The following is a 20,962-nucleotide window of genomic DNA, read 5'->3' as shown; positions in this document are numbered from 1 at the left end:
CCACAACATGTTTGAAGTGATTTATTGATAACTAATAATTTCAAACTGCTTATATTTTAAAATTGTATTTTGTTCGGGGTAATTTGTCACCGTTTTCACAACCTTAAATTTATTAAACATCTTTTTTTGAGACATGGTGTTCCAGAACTCTGTTTAATTTCTGAAACTCCCTCTGTATTTCCTGTCTTCATATAGATAAGAATAAACTACATATGCAAATCTTTTCACAGGTGGAAAGATGTTCTGGGCTCTTAGCATTATGCAAGTGTAATGAATTGTTTTTTTATTATTATTGGTATGTTGGAATCTGGACCTCGGGTGAATTCACTGGTAGTTGAGACAAGTCGTTCTTAGTGATGATTGAAGGTTTTGTAAACACCAGAGTGATGGATGTCAGGGACTGTGGCATACACTTGATGATGCGCTAATTCTTTATACCAGTGGTTCTCAAACTTTTTGGACCAAGTACCACCCCTGATCAAACCAAAGCATCCAAGTACCACCTACAAGTCATCTTCTCATAGGAACCCCAGAAATTCTCAGTGACCAACATGAGCACGCGTGTGTGCACACACTCACATATACATATAATAAATATTATAATAATAAACTTTATTTGATATAGCGCCTTTAAAGGTGGCTTCTCAAAGCGCTTTACAGAAAAAAAAGGAACAACAACAATTAAATATAAACAATAAAAAGCACTATTTCAGTAAGAGGGGTGAGCCTGTTTAGTTGAGCAAAGTTGTTTAGTTGAGCAGATGTGAATTCATTTTTTGAACCTTGATACAATTCACAACAGAGTTATTACAGATTTTAAATCATCAGGCATTTTATGACGGCACAAGTCTCGTGGTGGATGTTGCAATGCGTCCATTCATTTCTGGAGTAGCCTCTCTAATTTGTGCAACTACACCACTGTGTCGGCTTGTCATTGCTCTAGCACCGTCCGACGCATTTTATCCAGTCAATACCATTCTCTTCGATAAATTCGTTCAGAAGCTGAAATATGTGCTCTCCTGTAGTTCCTTTTGGTAGCGGCTTCCGGAACAGAAAGTCCTCATTGGGCGTACCCTCAAACTCTTATCTAAGGTAAACGAGCACATTGGCCAAATCGACTACAGACTCATCTAATTGCAGTGAAAAGCATCTGCTCATCTTAACGCGCTCTATCAGCGTTTTGATATCATCCACCATATCAGCAAGTTTTTATTTCATGTGCAATGGAGTGAAACACAGAGACGCTATGTGTATTTTTCTCAAATTAACCTAGAACAGTTAAATATTTTTCTGTTATCTATCACGCTTTCCTGTGCTCACAAGATTGCCAGCATTCGTAGCACACATTTCTATGCATTGCTGTGTTTCCAACATTGGCATTGTTCCAAAATGATGCACATTCTCCTACCTCCCTAGTTGCTGGAGATAAGTTTTTTTAAAATACAATTGGTCACTTACGTTCATAGCACGCATTCCTATACTGTGGTATAGAATTACATTCTAGCTGTTTTGTCCACTCAAGTATTAGCGCGCGCTGTATCGTAGTACATAGGCTACGTATTCGACATGTATTAAAATAGAAAATATGAAAACCCGTCCCGATTTTTCAATGCACACAACAAAGTTTCAGGGTCATATGGTGTACCACCTGGCGGCGCTCCACATGCCACGAGTGATACGCATACCATAGTTTGAGAACCACTGCTTTATACAATCAATGTACAAAAATACCAATTGATAGGCAAGTCCAAGTGTTATGATCTAGGCTTGGAGTGCCTAGTTTCAAGGACTACAAAGCACTACTTCTAGGGACTGATGGTAACCAGACTGCATCATGTTGGGACTACGTTTGGTGCCTTTAATGTAGACCTGTCCTGGTGTGATAACATTACCACAACATCCACATGCTGCTTGTGCAACAATGCTTGTCTTGTGGGATGAAAATGAAATAATTTTGTGGTGGATGATGGTTTTTCCCGAGTTGAACCCCACTGATCATTTGTGAAGTTGAGTTTGTTGTGTTATCTAGGGCTGAGTGACCAGTAAACAAGCATAAACCTTGTCAAGTCTCAATACAAGGAGTGGGCAGAGACCCACAAGGCAGTATCTACAACCTGGTTAAAAGTGCATGCATCACAGCTGTACAGCTTGTATTGCTTCCAGTAGTGGCTACACATCACTAGGCTGTGATTTTCACAGTAGAGAACCACTTTTTAATATTATGTAAAACAATATAATCACATGTGTTACATTTGTTCAGTAAAATGTCACTTGCTATAGAATGCGTTTTTCCTGTTAATACCTTGGTGGATTTTGTTGCAGTTATAAGTGTAGGTTCTTTTGAAGTTCAGTATACACTGGTCAGTTTCCAGTATCATTTAAAAGTGTACCATCAAAACTTGAGACATATTAATTCATCCTTTACTGTTATTTGGTGGTACTATTTAAAAAAAATATTATTTTACATTCAATGCAATGCTCATTTTAATCTATTATTCCAATTCTGTATGCTCCTTTTCTTTAAATGGATTTTTTCTTTAATCATCTTTGAATAGTGATTTATTTCTCCTAATATTTTTTGATTGTTTTATTAAACAGTTTGGACTGCTACTTTCTATTCCTTAATTTACTTACTTGGTCATATCCGCCTCTAATGATTTTTCCCTGATCTATTTGAGGAAGAATCTTCCATTATTTTTCACCTCTTAATGTCCCTGATTTGTAGTGCTACACCTCCACTTCTTCCATCTTTCCTGACTCTCTGGAAGACTGTGTATCTGGTAATGATGTATTTTTCACCATAACTCTCATAATCACATGCTATCGCAGAAGCTTTCTTGTATGTTATTCCTAATGCACCTGATATTTATATATGAGCACTCGATTACCTGCATATAGCAGCATATAATAAATCTCCAGGACAGGTACTGTAAAAGTTTGAAAGGTCAAGAGAGAAAAGAGGTATTGGAGGCTAAAATTAATTTAAAAAAAAGGTTCTGGCAGTATTACAACAGCAAAAATACATTAGAAATTGAACATAATAAGAACAATAATTAAAAAAGAGAGGACTATGAAAGGGAAATGACTGATTTATTAAATAAGTATTTTTCACGGGTGTTTACCAAGGAAGAAGTCAACAACATGCCTCGGGCTGAGCAAGGACAAAAACATTTTAGCATAGAAAAGGGAGTTCCAGCTACCAGAAGCCCTTAAAATGAAGAAATCTCTAAGGCCTGATGGTTTTGTACCCATTGTACAAGGGGAAGTGTAATACTATACATAGACCATTAACAATATGCTACATGTTGTCGTTCAAGTCGGCATTAATACCTATTGATTGGAAAGTTGCTAATGTACTGTAGGTAGTGCCCATCCATAAAAAGGGTAACAAAAATTATCCAAATTTTTATAGACAAGTCTTATCCTATTACTTTTAAGGTGATGTGTCTGATAATTACAATTAAATTTAAAATATAATTGAGTTTAACTCTTTGTCTTTTGAGGTCATCTAGCAGTGACCAGCAGAGTTCTGACTTGGAGGATCTCCTCTTTGTCACAGCAGTTAAATCGATACAATTAAGGATACAATTAATTTTACTACTGAAATAATGTACTGTATAGACAATATATGTCAATATATGACATAAATTACCAGTTTTGTAATTGCAGTTTATACACAGTAATTATTAATTATTGTAATAGTGTGTAGTGCTAATAAAACTGGTTATTTTATTATTACTGTTAGTTCGTGATAAATCTCTTTTGGAATTGTATCTGCAGTAGTGATGTTGAAAATGGCCAATTGTTTGTTGCTAGTATAAGACCCACACATGAAAGCACTAACACTAACAGGTTAATAAAAATTTAATTTTAAATTCCCATAGTTCTTGGACTGGATCAAACCTCCAATGGATCCAGACTATTGGAGTAAAGCCCAGACTGGGTCAGACTTCCAATGGATCCAGACTGTTAGAGTAAAACCCGGACCGGATCAGACTTCCAGTGGATTCGGACTCTGAAAGTAAAACCCGGACTGGATCAAACTTCCAATTGATCCGAACTGTGAAAGTAGAACCCAGACTGGATCAAACTTCCAATGGATCAGGACCGTGACAGTAAAACCCAGACCGGATCAGACTTCCAGTGGATCCGGACTGTGACAGTAAAACCCAGACTGGATCAGACTTCCAGTGGATCCGGACTGTTAGAGTAAAACCTGGACCGGATCAAACTTCCAATGGATCCGAACTGTGAAAGTAAAACCCAGACCGGATCAGACTTCCAATGGATCCGGACTGTGACAGTAAAACCCAGACTGGATCAGACTTCCAGTGGATCCGGACTGTTAGAGTTAAACCTGGACCGGATCAGACTACCAGTGGATCCGGATTGTGAAAGTAAAACCCGGACCGGATCAGGACTGACCCGGACTGTGAATGTATCAATTAACCAATCAAAATGTATTTATCAAATGCACAACAATACAGTGTGCAGCAGTATTTGCTGGCAATAAAATGTGTTTTCTGCGAGCTCATGGGGGGGGTGGGTAAAAATCACAAAATTAAAGTTATAAAATAAGGTTACATAATAATATATCATAGTGCAATAGAAATGGAATAAAATAAACTCAGTATAAATAGAGCTACCATGTGTCCAGGGTTTATGCAGTACATTAACTCCAAGTCGTGCAGTATGCCGAATACAATGAAGAATGTATGTCCATGTAGCCATTACGTGTGATTTGCTGAAGGAACTGCAGCTTGGCTATTTAGCGGTCTTATTGCCTGGAGGTAGAAACTGTTCCGTAATCTGTTAGTTTTTGACTGAATGTTTTGATACCGTTTATCAGATGGTAGGAGAGAAAACAGTTTGTGACTGGGATGACTGGGGTCCTTGAGAATGGACCTGGACTTCTTAAGACATCTAGCTGAGTAGATATCCTGGATGTTTGGTAGCTCACAGCTGGTAATGAGCTGCGCTGACTTCACCACCCTCTGCAGTTCCCATACCAGGCAATGATGCAACCAGTCAGGATACTCTCAATAGTGGATCTGTAGAAGGTGGCCTGGGTATGTGATGACATGCCAAACTTCTTTAGCCTGCGGAGAAAGAATAGGCGCTGTCGTGCTATTTTGATCATGATGTTGGTGTGGTGGGTCCAGATTAAGTTCTCTGTGATGTTAACTCCCAGGAACTTAAAACTGTCGACCCTCTCCACTGAAGTCCCATTGATGTAAATAGTCATTTGATCTCCTCCCTGGTGTTTCCAATAGTCCGCAATTATCTCCATAGTCTTACTGATGTTCATCATGCTGCCAGGGTTTCAACCTCCTCCCTCTACGCAGACTCTTCACCATCTGTGATCAGGCCGATGACTTGTATTGTCCGCAAACGTAATGATAGAGTTTGAGTTATCTCTGGCAACCAATCATGGGTAAACAAGGAGTAGTGGACAGGGCTAAGCACACAGCCTTGGGGGTCTCCAGTGTTTAGAGTCAGAGTAGGGGATATGTTGGTGCCCACCCTCACCACCTGTGGATATTCCATCAAGAAGTCCAGGATCCAACTACAAGGGGAGGTGTTCAGTCCCAGGTCCTGGAGCTTGATCCTGAGCTGATCCTGATTCTGAGGTCCTGAGCTGTAATCAACAAACAGCATTCTTGTAAAACCGGAAAACCTGGACTGGATCAGACTTCCAATGGATCCAGAATGTGAAAGTAAAACCTGGACTGCATTGGACTTCCAATGGATCCGGACTGTTGAAGAGTAAAACCTGGACTGGATCAGACTTCCAATGGATCTGGACTGTTAGAGTAAAACTCGGAATAGATTTCCGAGTACAGTGTACTCGTATGGCAGCAATTCCAATCCTTTACACATGGTACAATTTGTAAACAGTTATTAAATCTTACTATTCACCTCTTTCTCAGAAGCCAAAAATAAACAGAAAACGATCATTTTAACCACTCCATTGATAATGTGATGAAGAAAAGCCAACATTCTAAAAACTATTTTGAGGATTTAATTATGTGTCTGGATTTTAATAACTGAATTATGATATTTTTTACATGGATACCTGACTTCATCTGAAAGCACACCAGGGTGAAGTAGCATGGTAAAGTAGTTAGGAAATTTAAGTCTTCACTGTGCATCCTGGCACTGTTACAGAGTAGTAGAGTAGACTGCCCTGTCTTTCTCACACCTGAAGAAGGCTCCATTGCCGAAACGTTGTGTTTTCTTTCTTCTCTTTTCAGCATGGAATAAACCTATTGCTTGTTCAAGAGACACGGTAGTTACTTTGCATTGTTTAAGAGTGTAATTGCAGTGGGAGTGAAAGATTTCCGAAGTCTGTTGGTTTTACACCTGGGGGCACAGAGGCGTCTCCCAAATAGGAGAAGTGTGAATTTGCAATGGAGGGGGGAGACACATATTCCATGATGCTTTTGGCTTTCTTAGTCACCCTGTGTTTGTAAAGGATACTTAAGTTGATTTGATTATTATGTTGCCAAAACAAAAAATGGAGCAGTATGTTAAGACACTTTCAATGAATGATTTGTGGGAAAGTGTAAGAATAGTTTTATCTACCTTAAAGTAGCTGGGTTTCCTAAGAAAGAAGAGGCTCTGTTGATAGTGTCACAATATTTGTCCCATTTTAGGTTTTTTTCAATGACCAGTCCCACGTGCTGGTAATGGGGACTTCCCTCCACCACCAATATACAGCATTCATCTTGATGATTCAACGGCAGCCATAGTTCGCCAGTGCACTCACCACACTGGGGAGGAGATAGATGGGGATTATTAGGAGGCCATGACTGGTAAGGGCAAATGGGAAATTTGGCCAGGACATTGGGGTTACACCCCTACTCTTTTCGAGAAACGTTCTGGGATTTTTAATGACCACAGAGGGTCAGGACCTCAGTTTTACATCTCATCCGAAGGATGGCGCCTGTTTTCAGTATAGTGTCCCCGTCACTATACCGGGGCATTTGAACCCACATACACTGCAGGGTGAGCGCCCCATGCTGGCCCCACTAACACCTCTTCCATCAGCAACCTTATTTTTTCCCAGGAGGTCTCCCATCCAGATACTGACCAGGGTCACACTTAGCTTAGCTTAGCTTAGCTTCAGTGGGTTGCCAGCTGTGAGTTGCAGGGTGATATGGCTGCTGGCTTAAATGGTTAGTACAGAACTGGAAAAGGACTTAAGAATTAAAAAATGTAAACATTGCTTTTGTTTCAGTATTCTGTAACTCAAAATCTAATTTGCATCGCAAATGATTTATTTTGTTGTTCGTAAATGAACATATTGGAGGCATTTAAAAATATCACAAGCGCTATTTTGAAACTTTGATGATTATTGTGCAGTTCTCTGAATTGTTTAACATCACTTGCAGTTTTTATTCTCTAAACAGCTGCTTTTATTAAAACCACGCATAGCATTAGACTGTTACGGCAGTTTAAACAATGACATGTAAAATAGCAGAAAGATTCATTTGTTTTATATGCCTAGGGCCAAACTATCAAGTCGTCTACTTCTGACGCAATATCTGCTTGAGGGCAAATCCTTTCTACTAAATATAAATTTCCTTTTCTAACTTCTTCACATTTTTTTAGATGAGTTCCTTACACTTCCACCTTGAATACGTCCTTATTCAACCATCTCGGTCAATACATACTGGGGTGGCACAATTCCACAGTGGTAAATATTGCTGTCTCGTTACACTAGGGCCCTTGGTTCAGTTCCAGGTCTGCTATTTGCATGGAGTTTTCATCTTTTGCCCGTGTTTGCATGGGTTTCCACTGGATGCTCCAGTCTCCTCCCACCATCCAGACATACTGCACCCTGCCTTGTGTCTGTGGCTTCTAGAGACGGGCTTCCGCGCTCTTGCAACCCTGAATTGGATGTAATGGTTAGAAAATTGATACATGGATGGTTAGTACATACTAGGCAAGTCCTTTCTAATTGTTCAAAAGCAATTCCTTCATTAGATAAAGTTTGCAAATGCATTAACAAATATGTTATAGTGTGCATCATCAAAAGGAAGTTCCCACTTCCCTTTTTGAGCAAATTACACTTTTATGTACCTTACTCCTTCAGTTCAGAAACAGTGCTAGAGATATTTATCATCTTTATATTGACAGACCCCAGAAACTGGATTGAAGGATTTTTCCTTCTTGGTGTAATTTTATTTCCACAATGGGTTATTACCTTCTATGGTGTAACCTTTACATTGTATTGGTGACAGAAACAATGTTATGCTGGTATATCTGACATAGATATACTCCAGAGAAATGTCAAAATTGAAGCTGTGTACTTGGAAATGAAAAGCATATCAGATAGTTCAAACTAGAGAGAATTTATTCTGTCTGTATGCTGTTTCCTTCCACGATACTGGAAGAAAAAAAAAGTTTGGGTTAGTCATGATCTCATAGAGATTACAGAAATAATTAAAAAATATGGAAGACAGTGTTTTTTCAGTGTAAGACAAACTCATATACATTTCTTATTTATCGCTACAGTAAGGTTTAAACATATTAGACTAATTGCATATGTACAAAGCTGTTGTGCAAAAATAATTGCAGTATGTCATTTGACTGAAAAGCTCCTAAACATTTTATTTTTCGTTAAAAGTCAGAACAATCCTTTGGGAGTGAAGAGGATATTCTTGGTATTAGGCCAAATTACAACTTTAAGGTACATTGTTTTGATTGGGCTTTGAAAGGTTGAAGTGAAGGGGCTAATTATAAATTTTACATTTATTTATTGGGAAGAAGTTACCAATCCCTAGCTTTTGTAGTCTTATATATGGATTCCTCTGACAGTATCATGGAAAAGCATTGCTCCAGAATTAGTCTGATATATGAAAAATTAGATAGGTTTTCTATTCAATTTAAGTTTTGCTTTTAACTATTGTCTAGTGAGATAATGAAAGTAATGCGGTATATGCTTTTGTTCAGTACATCATTTTTGTTGCAAATCTAAATGACTTTTGCAAAAAAATACAGTAAATATATAATCAGTAAAGAAACACTTGGATGTCAGAATAGTAGGAAGGTGTTAAGCCTAGCAAAAAGAGTTTTCTATTTTTTTTCCTGAAATAGTACCTAATGCAAAATCATTCAGCGTAATTGTTTTGGATCCCGTTAATCGGAGATATATCCTATATTTTATTGTTTTTAATTAATTTCATAATGTGGAGAAGAAATTGCCTACTAATAAGTGCAGTAATTGCCTTCCTAATAATTGAAAACATTCATTACCTAAAGCGTAGCATATATTTAATTAAAGAAAAATGCCATTGAAAGTAGGTTGTTGGTGAAGGTTACATAATCATGAAATCGGCCTGAACAGTTCACAGGGAGTAATAATAGAAAGGTTCTATTCTTCCTGGTTTCCTTCATATCTGGTTGAGTACTTTTCATTATATAAAATATTTGTTAAAAAAATTGAATATGAAAGATTTGAAAGACTTTTTTGGAGTACATGCTGAAGTGCTTTGCTTGCTGACATGAGTTGTGCCAGGGACAAGCTTCCTAGAAACGTGTTAAAGTAGGCAATTTATTATAGTGTGTTTGTCGAGTTTCGCACATGTACTCTTAATATTCAAGAGATTTCAAAGCTTTGAGGTTTTTTTCTTAGCAATATCAAAACAGCCCCAGGAATGTACAGTATTTAAATAAAAATGATTAATAGTTGCATGTTTGTACCATACGTATTAAAAGACACCAGTGCTACAATCTTTGGTTGCACTGGTGTGATGATAAAACAATCTCTGTACACAGTGGTTCTAGATTGATAAGATTAGTACGTAATATGTGTCATGGATATTTAAAAAAGAAAAATCTAAAACAAATCTATAGTTATGATGTACTGTTTAATATAAATGCATAATGTTAAAATTAATGGTTAATAGTAAAATGTAGGTAGTGCATATTGTTAAAAAACAAGTTTACCTTGTTAGACCTCAGTTTCTTACATCCTTTCTTCATTAGAAAAATGCTTATTAAACCTCTCTAACACAACTAAATGGGATAATTTCTTTTACTCTTTTTCTCTTGCTATTAAATTAGAAACCACATTTTAAAATTATTTTTAAAGGAAGGGATTTAAAGACATACAAAAAACCTATAGAAACGCAGGATGCTGCATCATACTATGTTATACAGCAAGGTCATTCTGTGTTGTAATTGGTGAGTGAGGCAAGTTTATACTGTTTTATCAGACAAAGTTCCATTGACTTTACAAAACAAGAGGTCAGAACCTTTATTCTCTTAATGTAATGTGTAGTCTAAAAATACACTTCCTAATGAAGCCATATCCATTGACTATATTATCAAATATGTGATACATGGAGTGAACTTGAGAAAGCACAATTATGTTGTTTTGCCAGTACAGGGATAAAAATGATTTGCTGAAGTCCTGAGTTATTGTATCTTAGCTGTTGACATACTGTATGTAGATGATTTACTCTTATTTAACATATCATTCAATGTATTCAACCTGTATTTACATATTCTAACATAATTTAAAAATGTGGGAGGGACAACATATGACAGCCTCCTACATCTGTGGGATTTATTTGATACGATTTATTTGCAGAACCAGTTGTCAATTTTATATTTCATTACCCAGTCTAATACACAGAGGTCAGTCTACACTGCAGCAGACATTTGTCATGCAGCACCGCTTCTGAGAAAATGGCTCGAGAGTATTCTTGTCTGTACAAGCCACTGAGTGCTAGCTTTATTACATAAAGTTTTTCATGGAAATGCCAGGTCCCATACCATCTGTCTAGTAAAATCAGCTTTACTGTAGACTGGCACTATTAAAACACTACAGAGGCAGCTTCCATTTTTTATTTTAACATGTAACTATATAGAAAACCACTTTTGACTGAAAATGACCAATGAATACATTATTTCTGAACAATAGAGAGACTGAAAAACTGCTTTTGGTAAATAATATAGATGACTTGCTACTTTTATGAAAAGTGTTTTTTTAAATTCAGAATTAATACTCAACATAGCAAAACCACTTTTAAAGCCGGTATTAATGAAGATTAGCTACTTTCCCATGGTATTAAGCCATCTTCTGCTGCTATTGATAGGAAATTGTTATACAGTAAATAGCCCAGGTCAGCAATTATTAACCAACTCATATGAAATATTTGGGTTAATCAGGAGGATTCTACTACAAGGCCACTGCCTACCACAATAGAACCACAGGGCACATTGGGACCCTCAATTGCATCTTTGTCTAATGTTATGTCTCTTATTAGACTGTACAGGTATAGTACAAGAAATAAAATGCAGATCTTTATGTCACCGTGTCTTACACAAGGTGAAAAAGATAAATGTAGAATCATTTTTTTGACAGAGTTAGTTTCTTTTATTTATTGCATTTACAGTGTAGTGTGGACTGTGGTAGATTCCCCAAAGGCAGTTCCTATAATAGAAAAGGCCTGGAACCACTTGCCCAGAACAGGCATGATTTATCTCTTAGAAATGGGTGGGATTAAGTTCTGTTGGTGTCCAGTGTTTCTTCAGCTACTGAATTAAGTACAAAAAAGTCATATTGTTGAAATGGAAATGTTTGATAAAAGTTATTCATTTGTCACACCATGAATGAATTAGTTATTTAGTTTATACTTGTGAATGACAGTATTTGACACATTTTTGTTTACCTTATGCTTATTGTATCATTCAGATTTCTAGTACTTTCTCATAATAAATGTTTCCCATCTTTGACTAAGAGTAAAAAACTTATGGATAATAAATTTAACTGCTAAGGAAATGTACAGTGTACTGGAATGTTTCATGCTTGGTAGAGAAACAACCACCTGGCATTATTGATTTGTAGCTTGACCTTTTAACCTTGCTAAAGGCAATGTGACAATCACATTGTTACCCTGTTAGGCCAGTCTAAGAGAGACAGTGATCAACTAAACCTCCACTAGAGGCTGTCAAAAAGCCTTTGTAATTTGTACTGGATGGTAATTAGTAAATTAATTAGATTATTCATGGTGATTAATTTCACATTGTCACGTTGGGGGGGTCAATTAGTCAAATGTTTGGGAGAAGCCAGAGTATTAGCTTCAACATGGCTGGGTAACTTGTTCCAGCAAAACCCTCAGAGTCATAGTGTTAAAAAGTGCCTCTTCTTCTCCACCTCTCACTTGTATCTTCTGCTTCATTACTTATTGGAATTTTATATTTTTTGCATTCTTCCTTTAGAATTAGTGATGATGGTAATCTCATGCTAATACCATGGAAGGAACAAAGACACAGAGAACGAGACTGGTGCGAGGAACCTAAATGCAGGTAATTTCTTTGTAATGGATTAATAGTGAATGTTGAAAGAAAGGTTGCTAACATTGTATTGTTTCTATTTTGTGGGAATAATTTGAGGCATTGGAACAGGGGACGGCAGCCATTATAGTCATTTATATCGATTCATAATAACAAAATAACAGTGTTATTGCAGCATGATTTTACTCTGTTGCTCAGATTCACAGTCTGTAGGCTCTTATTCTTTGTGCTCTTTTAAGATCTATCAGTGAATTGGGTCTCCATCTCTGTCTTCTGTTCTCCACTCTCGCACTTACAATGTACACATGCAGACCTGGGCAGTAATAATGCTGTAAAATTATGTAACTCAATACAACAAGTTCCAGTTGATATGCATCGAAAATATGTAACAGAATTTACTGTTATATCACTAGTACAAACCAAATAAGTTTCTACTATATTTTATTTCACAATAATACAAGGGTTAGAAAAGACAAAAATAAAGTAGAACTGCAAGCATCGATTTTTAGTAGCCAGGCAAGCATATACCTTTTATTGTATTTGATCTTTGTGAAAGTGAAAAGGTCATACACAACAACATTTGTTGATGGAGAACATATGTGTTCCATTGTAATCGTTACTGTATCTTCACTTTCTAAGAAATTAAAAGATATTGTGTGTAAATTTTAGGATAGATCAGAGGCCACAGACAAGTCATGTGTTTTTAGAGCACATAAGGGATTCTTACTGTGTGTCATAGTTATTGTGACTCTCATTATGGAAATTTAAGCTAATTTTTAATTTGACCAGAAGGATGTCAAACAACTTATATGGCTTCCAAATGATGTGATCAATCATCTTTATTTGGTTGTGGAATTCCATTAGGCTAATGAGTGTTCAGGAACCTACAGCTTTCTAGTGGAGATATATGTTGCAACATATGCAAAGCTATGCATCTTAACCACACCAAAAATTTATATTACCTCACGTTGATTATAAATTTTAAAGTAACAGCTTGTTTGGAACGGTTTAGACAGTGAACATGTCCTAGTCCTTGTTATGTTTGCCCAGAGTGTTGTTAGTTCATCAAAAGCTCAAATTTAATACACTCATTAGAATGGAAAGAAAAAAAAACAGTGTTTTTACATTAGAGATACATAAACAAAGGAAACCAGTAGAAATACAGTCTACTGATATATGGATGCTACGTTGTTTGAACCAGAATATGAAATGTAACAACTTTTTACAAAATGTCACTGCTCTTAGCTATGGTGAATTACGTCTGATTTTGTATTTGTGGAATGGTTAATGTGAATTTGTTATCTTCAGGATTGTTTTGGAACCAAATCCTCTTGATGATGCTGAATTTCTGTATGAAGAGCAGCCTGAACTACAAAAGTTCAGAAATGCTGAACCCTCAATGCAGCTCCTTACTGACTGGTACCTAAATCGGGCTCAAGAAATTGAAAGCTTTTCTAGACAGGTGAGGAATAAGCATTGTATAACCTAATTTAACTTTATGAAAAAACCTACATAACATAGGCTATTAACCTGTGACATGAACATAACATAATGTTTGAATGGTTGAATGTTTGTTTCCTATCTTGTCTGTTCAGTTTAAAATCCTTTAATTCATAGAATAACCTGCACTTAAGAATTATAGACATGCATTATGTTTCTAAAAATCCATAGCTTTATTTAATTCTAAACATTATTGTAAATGTTTATGTGTTCCATGGTAAACAAAACTCTTGGGGTGCCTAAATATTTCAAAAGTCAGTATAGCAGGAGATATAATATATAATATATATATAATATAATATAATATAATCTTTAAATTAGGCCGGTGTAAAAAAAAAACAGATCTCTTTGAGCTCTAAATACACTTCCTCTTTGAAAATTCCCCACTGTAAACCAAGTCAGTTAAGCTCCTTACCAGAATTACACAAGAATAGTCTTTCTCTGCTCCATTCTCCCTCTGGCACATAACTAAATTGGGAATTCCAGTGAGCGGAGGTTTAAAATGTCACCTGACCATTTGTCTTTGTCCCATTGGTTAGGTGACTGAGGATGGCAGGTCATACCCATTGCTCTCTGGGTAATGTGGTCTGGTTAGAAGTCTCCATCACGCTTTCTGATCCTTAGAAATATAGCATATATATTCCAAATCATAATGTATATAAAACCATAGCAAACTAAATCTAAAAGGCTTGAGAAGAATTTTTGAGGTGCTCTACCCTCCCTGTTCCAGACCTTAAGTGCATTGAAATTTTGTAGGGTAAATCTTCAACCCACTGAAGCTAAGCAGGTGTGAGCCTGGTCAGTGCCTGGATGGGAGACCTCCTGGGAAAAACTAAGGTTGCTGCTGGAAGAGGTGTTAGTGGGGCCAGCAGGGGGCACTCACCCTGCGGTCCATGTGGGTCCTAATGTCCCAGTATAGTGATGGGGACACTATACTGTAAACAGGCGCCGTCCTTTGGATGAGATGTAAAACCGAGGTCCTGACCCTCTGTGGTCATTAAAAATCCCAGGGCGTTCCTCGAAAAGAGTAGGGGTGTACCCCGGCGTCCTGGCCAAATTTCCCATTGGCCCTTACCAATCATGGCCTCCTAATAATCCCCATCTATGAATTGGCTTCATTACTCTGCTCTCCTCCCCACAATAGCTGATGTGTGGTGAATGTTCTGGCGCACTATGGCTGCCGTTGCATCATCCAGGTGGATGCTGCACATTGGTGGTGGTGGAGGGGAGTCCCCATTACCTGTAAAGCGCTTTGAGTGGAGTGTCCAGAAAAGCGCTATATAAGTGTAAGCAATTATTATTATTAAAAACAAATTAGAAAGAAAATTACTCTTACCATCACAACTGGGCAAGATGAGTAAAACTGAATGTACAACAGCAGGTGGCAGTACACAGTTCATGTTGTGTAGTAAGGTTTCTTTCAATTTGATCGGAATATTGTAGTAACAAATTGTGGGGGAGCTTGCCATACAATTTATTATGGCAAATTATATCATCTGTTGGGTTTTAAAATTACAGATTCATATTTGCTTTCTTATTTGTAGTTAATTGAGGGTAAAAAAATCCCCCAAAAATCATTTTGTCATAATGTTCTCACAGTTTATTCATATCAGTATTTTCCTTAAATGTACATAATATCAGTGTGAATAAAACTGATTTGTACTAAAATGACAGTAGGGCAAATATATTTTTTCAGTGGTAATGTAAAAACTGGCAACATCTCAAGAAAAACAAGTGAAGACTAAAGCAGTTAGGAAAGATTATATAATTCCTACCTGATTAAATGTATGTGCATTTACATCTATATTCTTTGACAGAGCTCTTAACTTTTTCTGAGGAGAGCATGCGATGCACTGTTTGAGATCAATAAAAGTATCTCAGCTGAATACTTCATTGTTCAAGCTATTGCCTGCAGTATTTTCGTGCACTTATTTTAATGTGCATCACTGTTGAATCTTGCAGCTAGTAACAGATGCAATTTGGAAAATGAGAGCTATTGTAAAATACCATAACTTGCAAAGTTAGTGTTGAGAGCTTCACTCCGTACAAAGATAATTATTATACAAGCACGTTTAGGGCCTTATATGGATTAGTTACACCTGTCTTCTTTTTCTAGGTGGATTGTGCCTTGTCCTTGGTACGGCTGGGAAAAGAGAGAAACATTCCTGGCCTTGAGCTTCTCTGTGATGATTTGGTTACCTTAGAGACTCTGGTATATGAGACTGCATGTGACCTGACCTTGACGCTGAAGGATCTACAACAGATGAAAGACATTGACAAATTGAAGCTTTTAATGAAAACAGTATGTTCTATGATCCATGCTTTGAATTAATTTCAGCTAACTAATGTTTAGAAAACAATATAATTAACAGCTTAAATAAAGCACGATCTTAGCCTCTTTAGTTAAGAAAAATACATGCATTTGTTATTTTTAGAGACTTTTTCAGTTTAAGGCTTATGTTTGCATTGGCCAATTAATTAACGGATCCCCTGGGTAAAAAGACAAAAACAAATGCATCTCTATATGTAACTTGCAACCTTAAAGCAGTGAAAATATCTTTAAAGACCTTAAAGGTGGGATTGAAAAGGTATTTAAAAAAAAGAACTAAAAAAACTGCCCCTCTTTAAATAATTTAACTCCCTGTGCAATGTCTTGAAAGAGACATGCTCTGAATGTATACTTTTCTACATACTATCATCTATCATTTTCTTTAAGTATGATAGCTGAGTCATTGAATCCAATAGATAAAAACTAAGACAAATTGTCTATTTACAAATCAGCCTGTTTGTTACCTCCAGTCTTCCGAACAAAAGTATGTGAAGAATGCGTACCAATGGATGGTCCCTTTCCTCCATCGATGTGAAAACCAGAAAGCAGGCTCTGCCAACGAACTGCTGAAAGAGTTCTTAGTCTCTCTTTCTAGAGAAGACCTTACCTTTCCCTTGAAGATATTTCAACATTCTAAACCTGACGTAAGTTATCCTTTTGTTGGTTTTGCTATTACAAGCTGTACAAATTATACAAGCTATACAAATTATAAACAAGAACAATAAAAAAGTCTTAAAAATTGTTTGGTTCCAGTCTCAAACAGGCTTTTTTGCATGCCCAGCACTCTTTTTTCCATCCTAACAAAAATCTTTTTACACATTGCTAATAAGCTTTATAGTGTTGCAGTTCCCACCATGATTTTGCCTGAATAACAATTTATGGACCCCAGGGTTTTGATGAGAGCAGGACAGAAAACTATTATACCACTCTATAACTCTTCAGCTAGAGCTGTTGGCTGTGATTTTTACTGTATGTGTTTAAAAATATAAATTTCAAATTTAAGGTTTTTGCGGAGCCCTTGGAAATTTTGCAATCTGTGACACACATAATAAATGCATAACAAAGTAGTAATTTTCTTTTGGTGTAATAGTTTTATTCATATAGGAAATGACTGCTTACCTTATAGATTGTTTATAATTTTTGGGAACATTGGTCACAGTTGTAGCCGAAAATGCAGGAATGATCTGGGTTAATATAATTGAATTAGAAACCATTGTGCTGGACATGCGCTGTGCATTATGATACACATTATTAGTTAACAACCATGTCTGGTTAAAGTTAACTATAAATGTAACTTGGATGCTTTGTAAGATGGGTACCATATAAGGTACTTTTTTAGAATTTAATGTCATGGGAAGTTCAGACAGGTTTAGAGGATTAAACTCATAAATCGAGAGCTAGGTGTATCTAATACTTACAATGCGTAATAGACATGGGATACTTACGTTACACACATAATTAAGTAAATTACAAGAATGTAATATTCAAGAACATAATTTAATAAATTCCTCTCAACATGTTGAATGGATTTTCCCCTTACATTCTGTACATTTGGTCAGTTGTGATAAAGTTTCTAATTAAAATAAGAATATACTTCATTCTTGTGTAAAAAATGAAACAACAATAGAACAAGGGAGTTTTTTTCACCACATTTTGACTACATATGTTGAATTATCTCAGTATTCAAGACTTATCCCGTAGTATGTTATTAGTAGTATTTTGATCGCTGAGTGACTGGACACAATGGATTTGTAATATTAGAATTGTGGCAGCCACCAGGGAGTTTCACACTTGGGCTATGATTCAGACATTATAGGATTCCTTAAATCTTACTTGTACTTTAGTATTGCTACAGTGATGATAAAATGCACAAGTAATGGTAATGCTAGATCTCTAGATATGCTGAATGTCTTCCTCTTAATTTGTTTTAACAACTTTTCAGCATTTTTATATATCCTTCTACTATTTCATGAAAAGATCTACACTTTACAGTTTGTTCCTTGCCTCACAGCCCCAAATTGCACATCTGTTTCTTTGTACGTGCAATTCTAGAGTAATTGTAAATCCCTTTTAAAAGGTTTTATTTGAATGTACAATATTGAAGAAGAGATAGTTCTATCAGCTGTGTAACAACGATGTAACTGCTGAGGCTCATTAAAAGGCTGTCAGTGGGTGACAAGTAAGTATTTTATCAAAAAAGTATATTTGTCAAACCAGGAATCTTTGTTGAAAACCTACATCTAATAAATGTAAACAAAAAATAAAACTGCTAAAAGGCAATGTTATTATAAGTGAAGTGGTTAGATATGTGATTTACAAGTAATGTTCTAAAGTGTTTCAAAACATTAACAATTAAGGTAAATACCATGTTTGTCCCACAAAGAAAAAAGTGAGTTTCACATATTTACACTAGTACACAAAAGAGAACACACTAGAAAAGGACAGTAAAACCATCTTTTGTTTAGGAATATTTTTTTTTATCCATAGTCTTAGTGCATGTTGAGGAATTGCATTTGCTGGAGACTGTTTTATATGAGATTTGATTTTCTTAGTAAATAACTTTAAAATATTTTTGTCTTAAAAGAACATGCATATAATCAGAATGCATTTATTATTTTTGTGTTGTTAAATCCTGTTTTAGAATTCTCTATTAATGTGGATACTTGAGTACCAAAAAAAGGTCATTGTTCATTGATACATTGAAATATACATGATTGGTCAAAACACTTGGTTAATTGCCTCAGCTTTATAATCAGCATAAATTCAAAAATCATATTAGCATATTTTCTTAATAACCAAACTGAATGCACATAATGTCATATTGAAAATTTCCATGCTGATGCTAATTAATGATCATTGTTTGAAAATCCCTCCTATTACTTGTGGTCTTTCCTAGATCATATATAACATTGTTTTGCTTGAAGGTATGTTTAACTTTGAATAATGAGGTGATACGTTATGCACTCTTCTTTACAGTGCCAACAGAAAATTATTGGAGACCATGACCAGTTAATGTCAATAGCCCTCGAATGTGTTTATAGCTGTGAACGAGATGATCAGCTACCTCTCTGTTATGATGTCTTAGAATGCCTTCCACAGAGAGGCTATGGGTAAGTATATTACCCATACAGTTACAGTTATTACCCATTTCTGATATCTGTTTTGGATTCTTCCTCCTTACAAGGCTTTTATGTATTTTAAAAGACAACCCTTCCCTGCACTTTCCAGAAAATGTGAGGGAAGGTGGAGCCCTTCTATATTATTGTAGTCGTTTTTAAACTTTTCTGATATACCTCTACCTCTTTTTTGGTAATCAACTGTTAATAATATTAAATTTTCCAAAAATGAAAACAAAACTGGAAAAACAATTAAACATTTCACCCCATCCTGCTTTCACTGGTATTCCCTTCCAGGTTTCCACTGTCCATCCATTCATTTTCTAAATGCTTTATACAATAAAGGGTTGCAGATTTAAGACAATTAACTTACCAGTATATTTTTGGACTGTGGGAGGAAAGTGGAGCACTAAGAGGAAACTGAGAAACATGAACATGAGGAGAATATATAAACTCCACCCAGATAGGACCCCGAAAATTGAACCTAGGACCCAAGTGCTATGAGGCAGCCTTCACGGCCTTCCTCTCTAGCAACATTTGGAGAAGCTTTATGTTTTAATGATTATATTAAGAATACAAAGTGAGAACAAGGGTGTGCACAGTGAAGTAAACCTATTTACAAAACGTCTACCTTGCCAAAACAGGCATAAAAAGACTTATTCATAGTGCCCCATCATTGGTGCTACACAAGGATTGCGGGCCAAATTTCACATTGTAGAACGTACATTTTTTAAATAAAACCGGGGTTGTTTAATTTGAAGCAAATGTTACCCTTGAAGATGGTACAATGACACCCATAGACTACCCACTAGAGCTGCTGCCTCATAGCTCTTGGGTCCTGGATACTGTTCCAGTCTGGGGTGCCTTCTCCGTGGAATTTGGATGTTCTTCCTGTATCCACATAGCTTCTCTCCAGGAGCTTGAGTTTCTTTGCACTTCCCAGTGAAATATTGTCTAGGTTAACTAATATTTCTTAATTGTCCTCGTGGGTTTGTATTTGTGGTCTAGTTGTGTACTGGGCACCCTATGCTTCTAGGACAGGGTTCAAGTTGCATCAGGTCTTTGCAGGAATAAATAGTTTTCTGATTATGGATAAAAGGATGGTGGCCTGGGACATCAGATTGAACTATATTGAATTACACATTTTGTGATCAACTTAGCTGCAGATATGACAGTGCAACCAAGTGTTTTTTTACAAGCAGAAATACATAGAGAGTATGTATCAGAAAAAGAAGTCAGTCTTTTCTGTTGATTTCGTAGTAAGGCACAATCGTGTTCGCAGTAATTTTATGATTGACCTATGCACCCTAAAGCTTTTGAAGAAAATGTTTTGTGCTTGCAAAGTTATTTTTTAACTGACACTTTAATTTGGTCAGGGACAGCAGTCACATGATAGCTCAAATGAAAGCTGTACATTGAAGTTTCATTATAAAGATAGCCCCTCGTTAAATTAGATTTTATGTGGGAGAAACATATTCCAGATGAACTTTCCAAAGGAAAAAAAAAGATCAACAATTAATAAACACAATTAACCAGTATGAATAAGTTACTTGTTATAGCCTACTGTTCATATTTTCTCTGTAATCCACTGCCACGGAATAATTCTTTTTTTCCTTATAGACCTGAAACAAACCTGACCAAAATACTCCATGACAAGGTGGATCACCTGGAGAAACACCTTAGGTATGTTATCAAAATGTAAATATGG

The 20,962-nt window shown here is 36.2% G+C and overlaps 1 protein-coding gene across 1 annotated transcript in view; it reads left to right on the top strand.

Annotated features, from left to right (window-relative positions):
• The window catches only part of nbas (NBAS subunit of NRZ tethering complex), a 274,777-nt gene that overhangs the window by 55,608 nt on the left and 198,207 nt on the right, over window positions 1-20,962 (top strand). The window contains exons 22-27 of the mRNA XM_088938542.1: window positions 12,235-12,321; window positions 13,618-13,771; window positions 15,926-16,111; window positions 16,609-16,782; window positions 19,115-19,248; window positions 20,875-20,937. Coding sequence (XP_088794668.1) covers window positions 12,235-12,321; window positions 13,618-13,771; window positions 15,926-16,111; window positions 16,609-16,782; window positions 19,115-19,248; window positions 20,875-20,937 — 798 coding nt within the window. The remainder of the gene's footprint in view (window positions 1-12,234; window positions 12,322-13,617; window positions 13,772-15,925; window positions 16,112-16,608; window positions 16,783-19,114; window positions 19,249-20,874; window positions 20,938-20,962) is intronic.

The sequence above is a fragment of the Atractosteus spatula genome, chromosome 2, assembly GCF_055471065.1.
Source record: "Atractosteus spatula isolate fAtrSpa1 chromosome 2, fAtrSpa1.hap1, whole genome shotgun sequence".
NCBI lineage: Eukaryota > Metazoa > Chordata > Actinopteri > Semionotiformes > Lepisosteidae > Atractosteus > Atractosteus spatula.
Note: the sequence above shows the minus strand (reverse complement) of the source record. Positions and strands in the feature narration are given on the sequence as shown.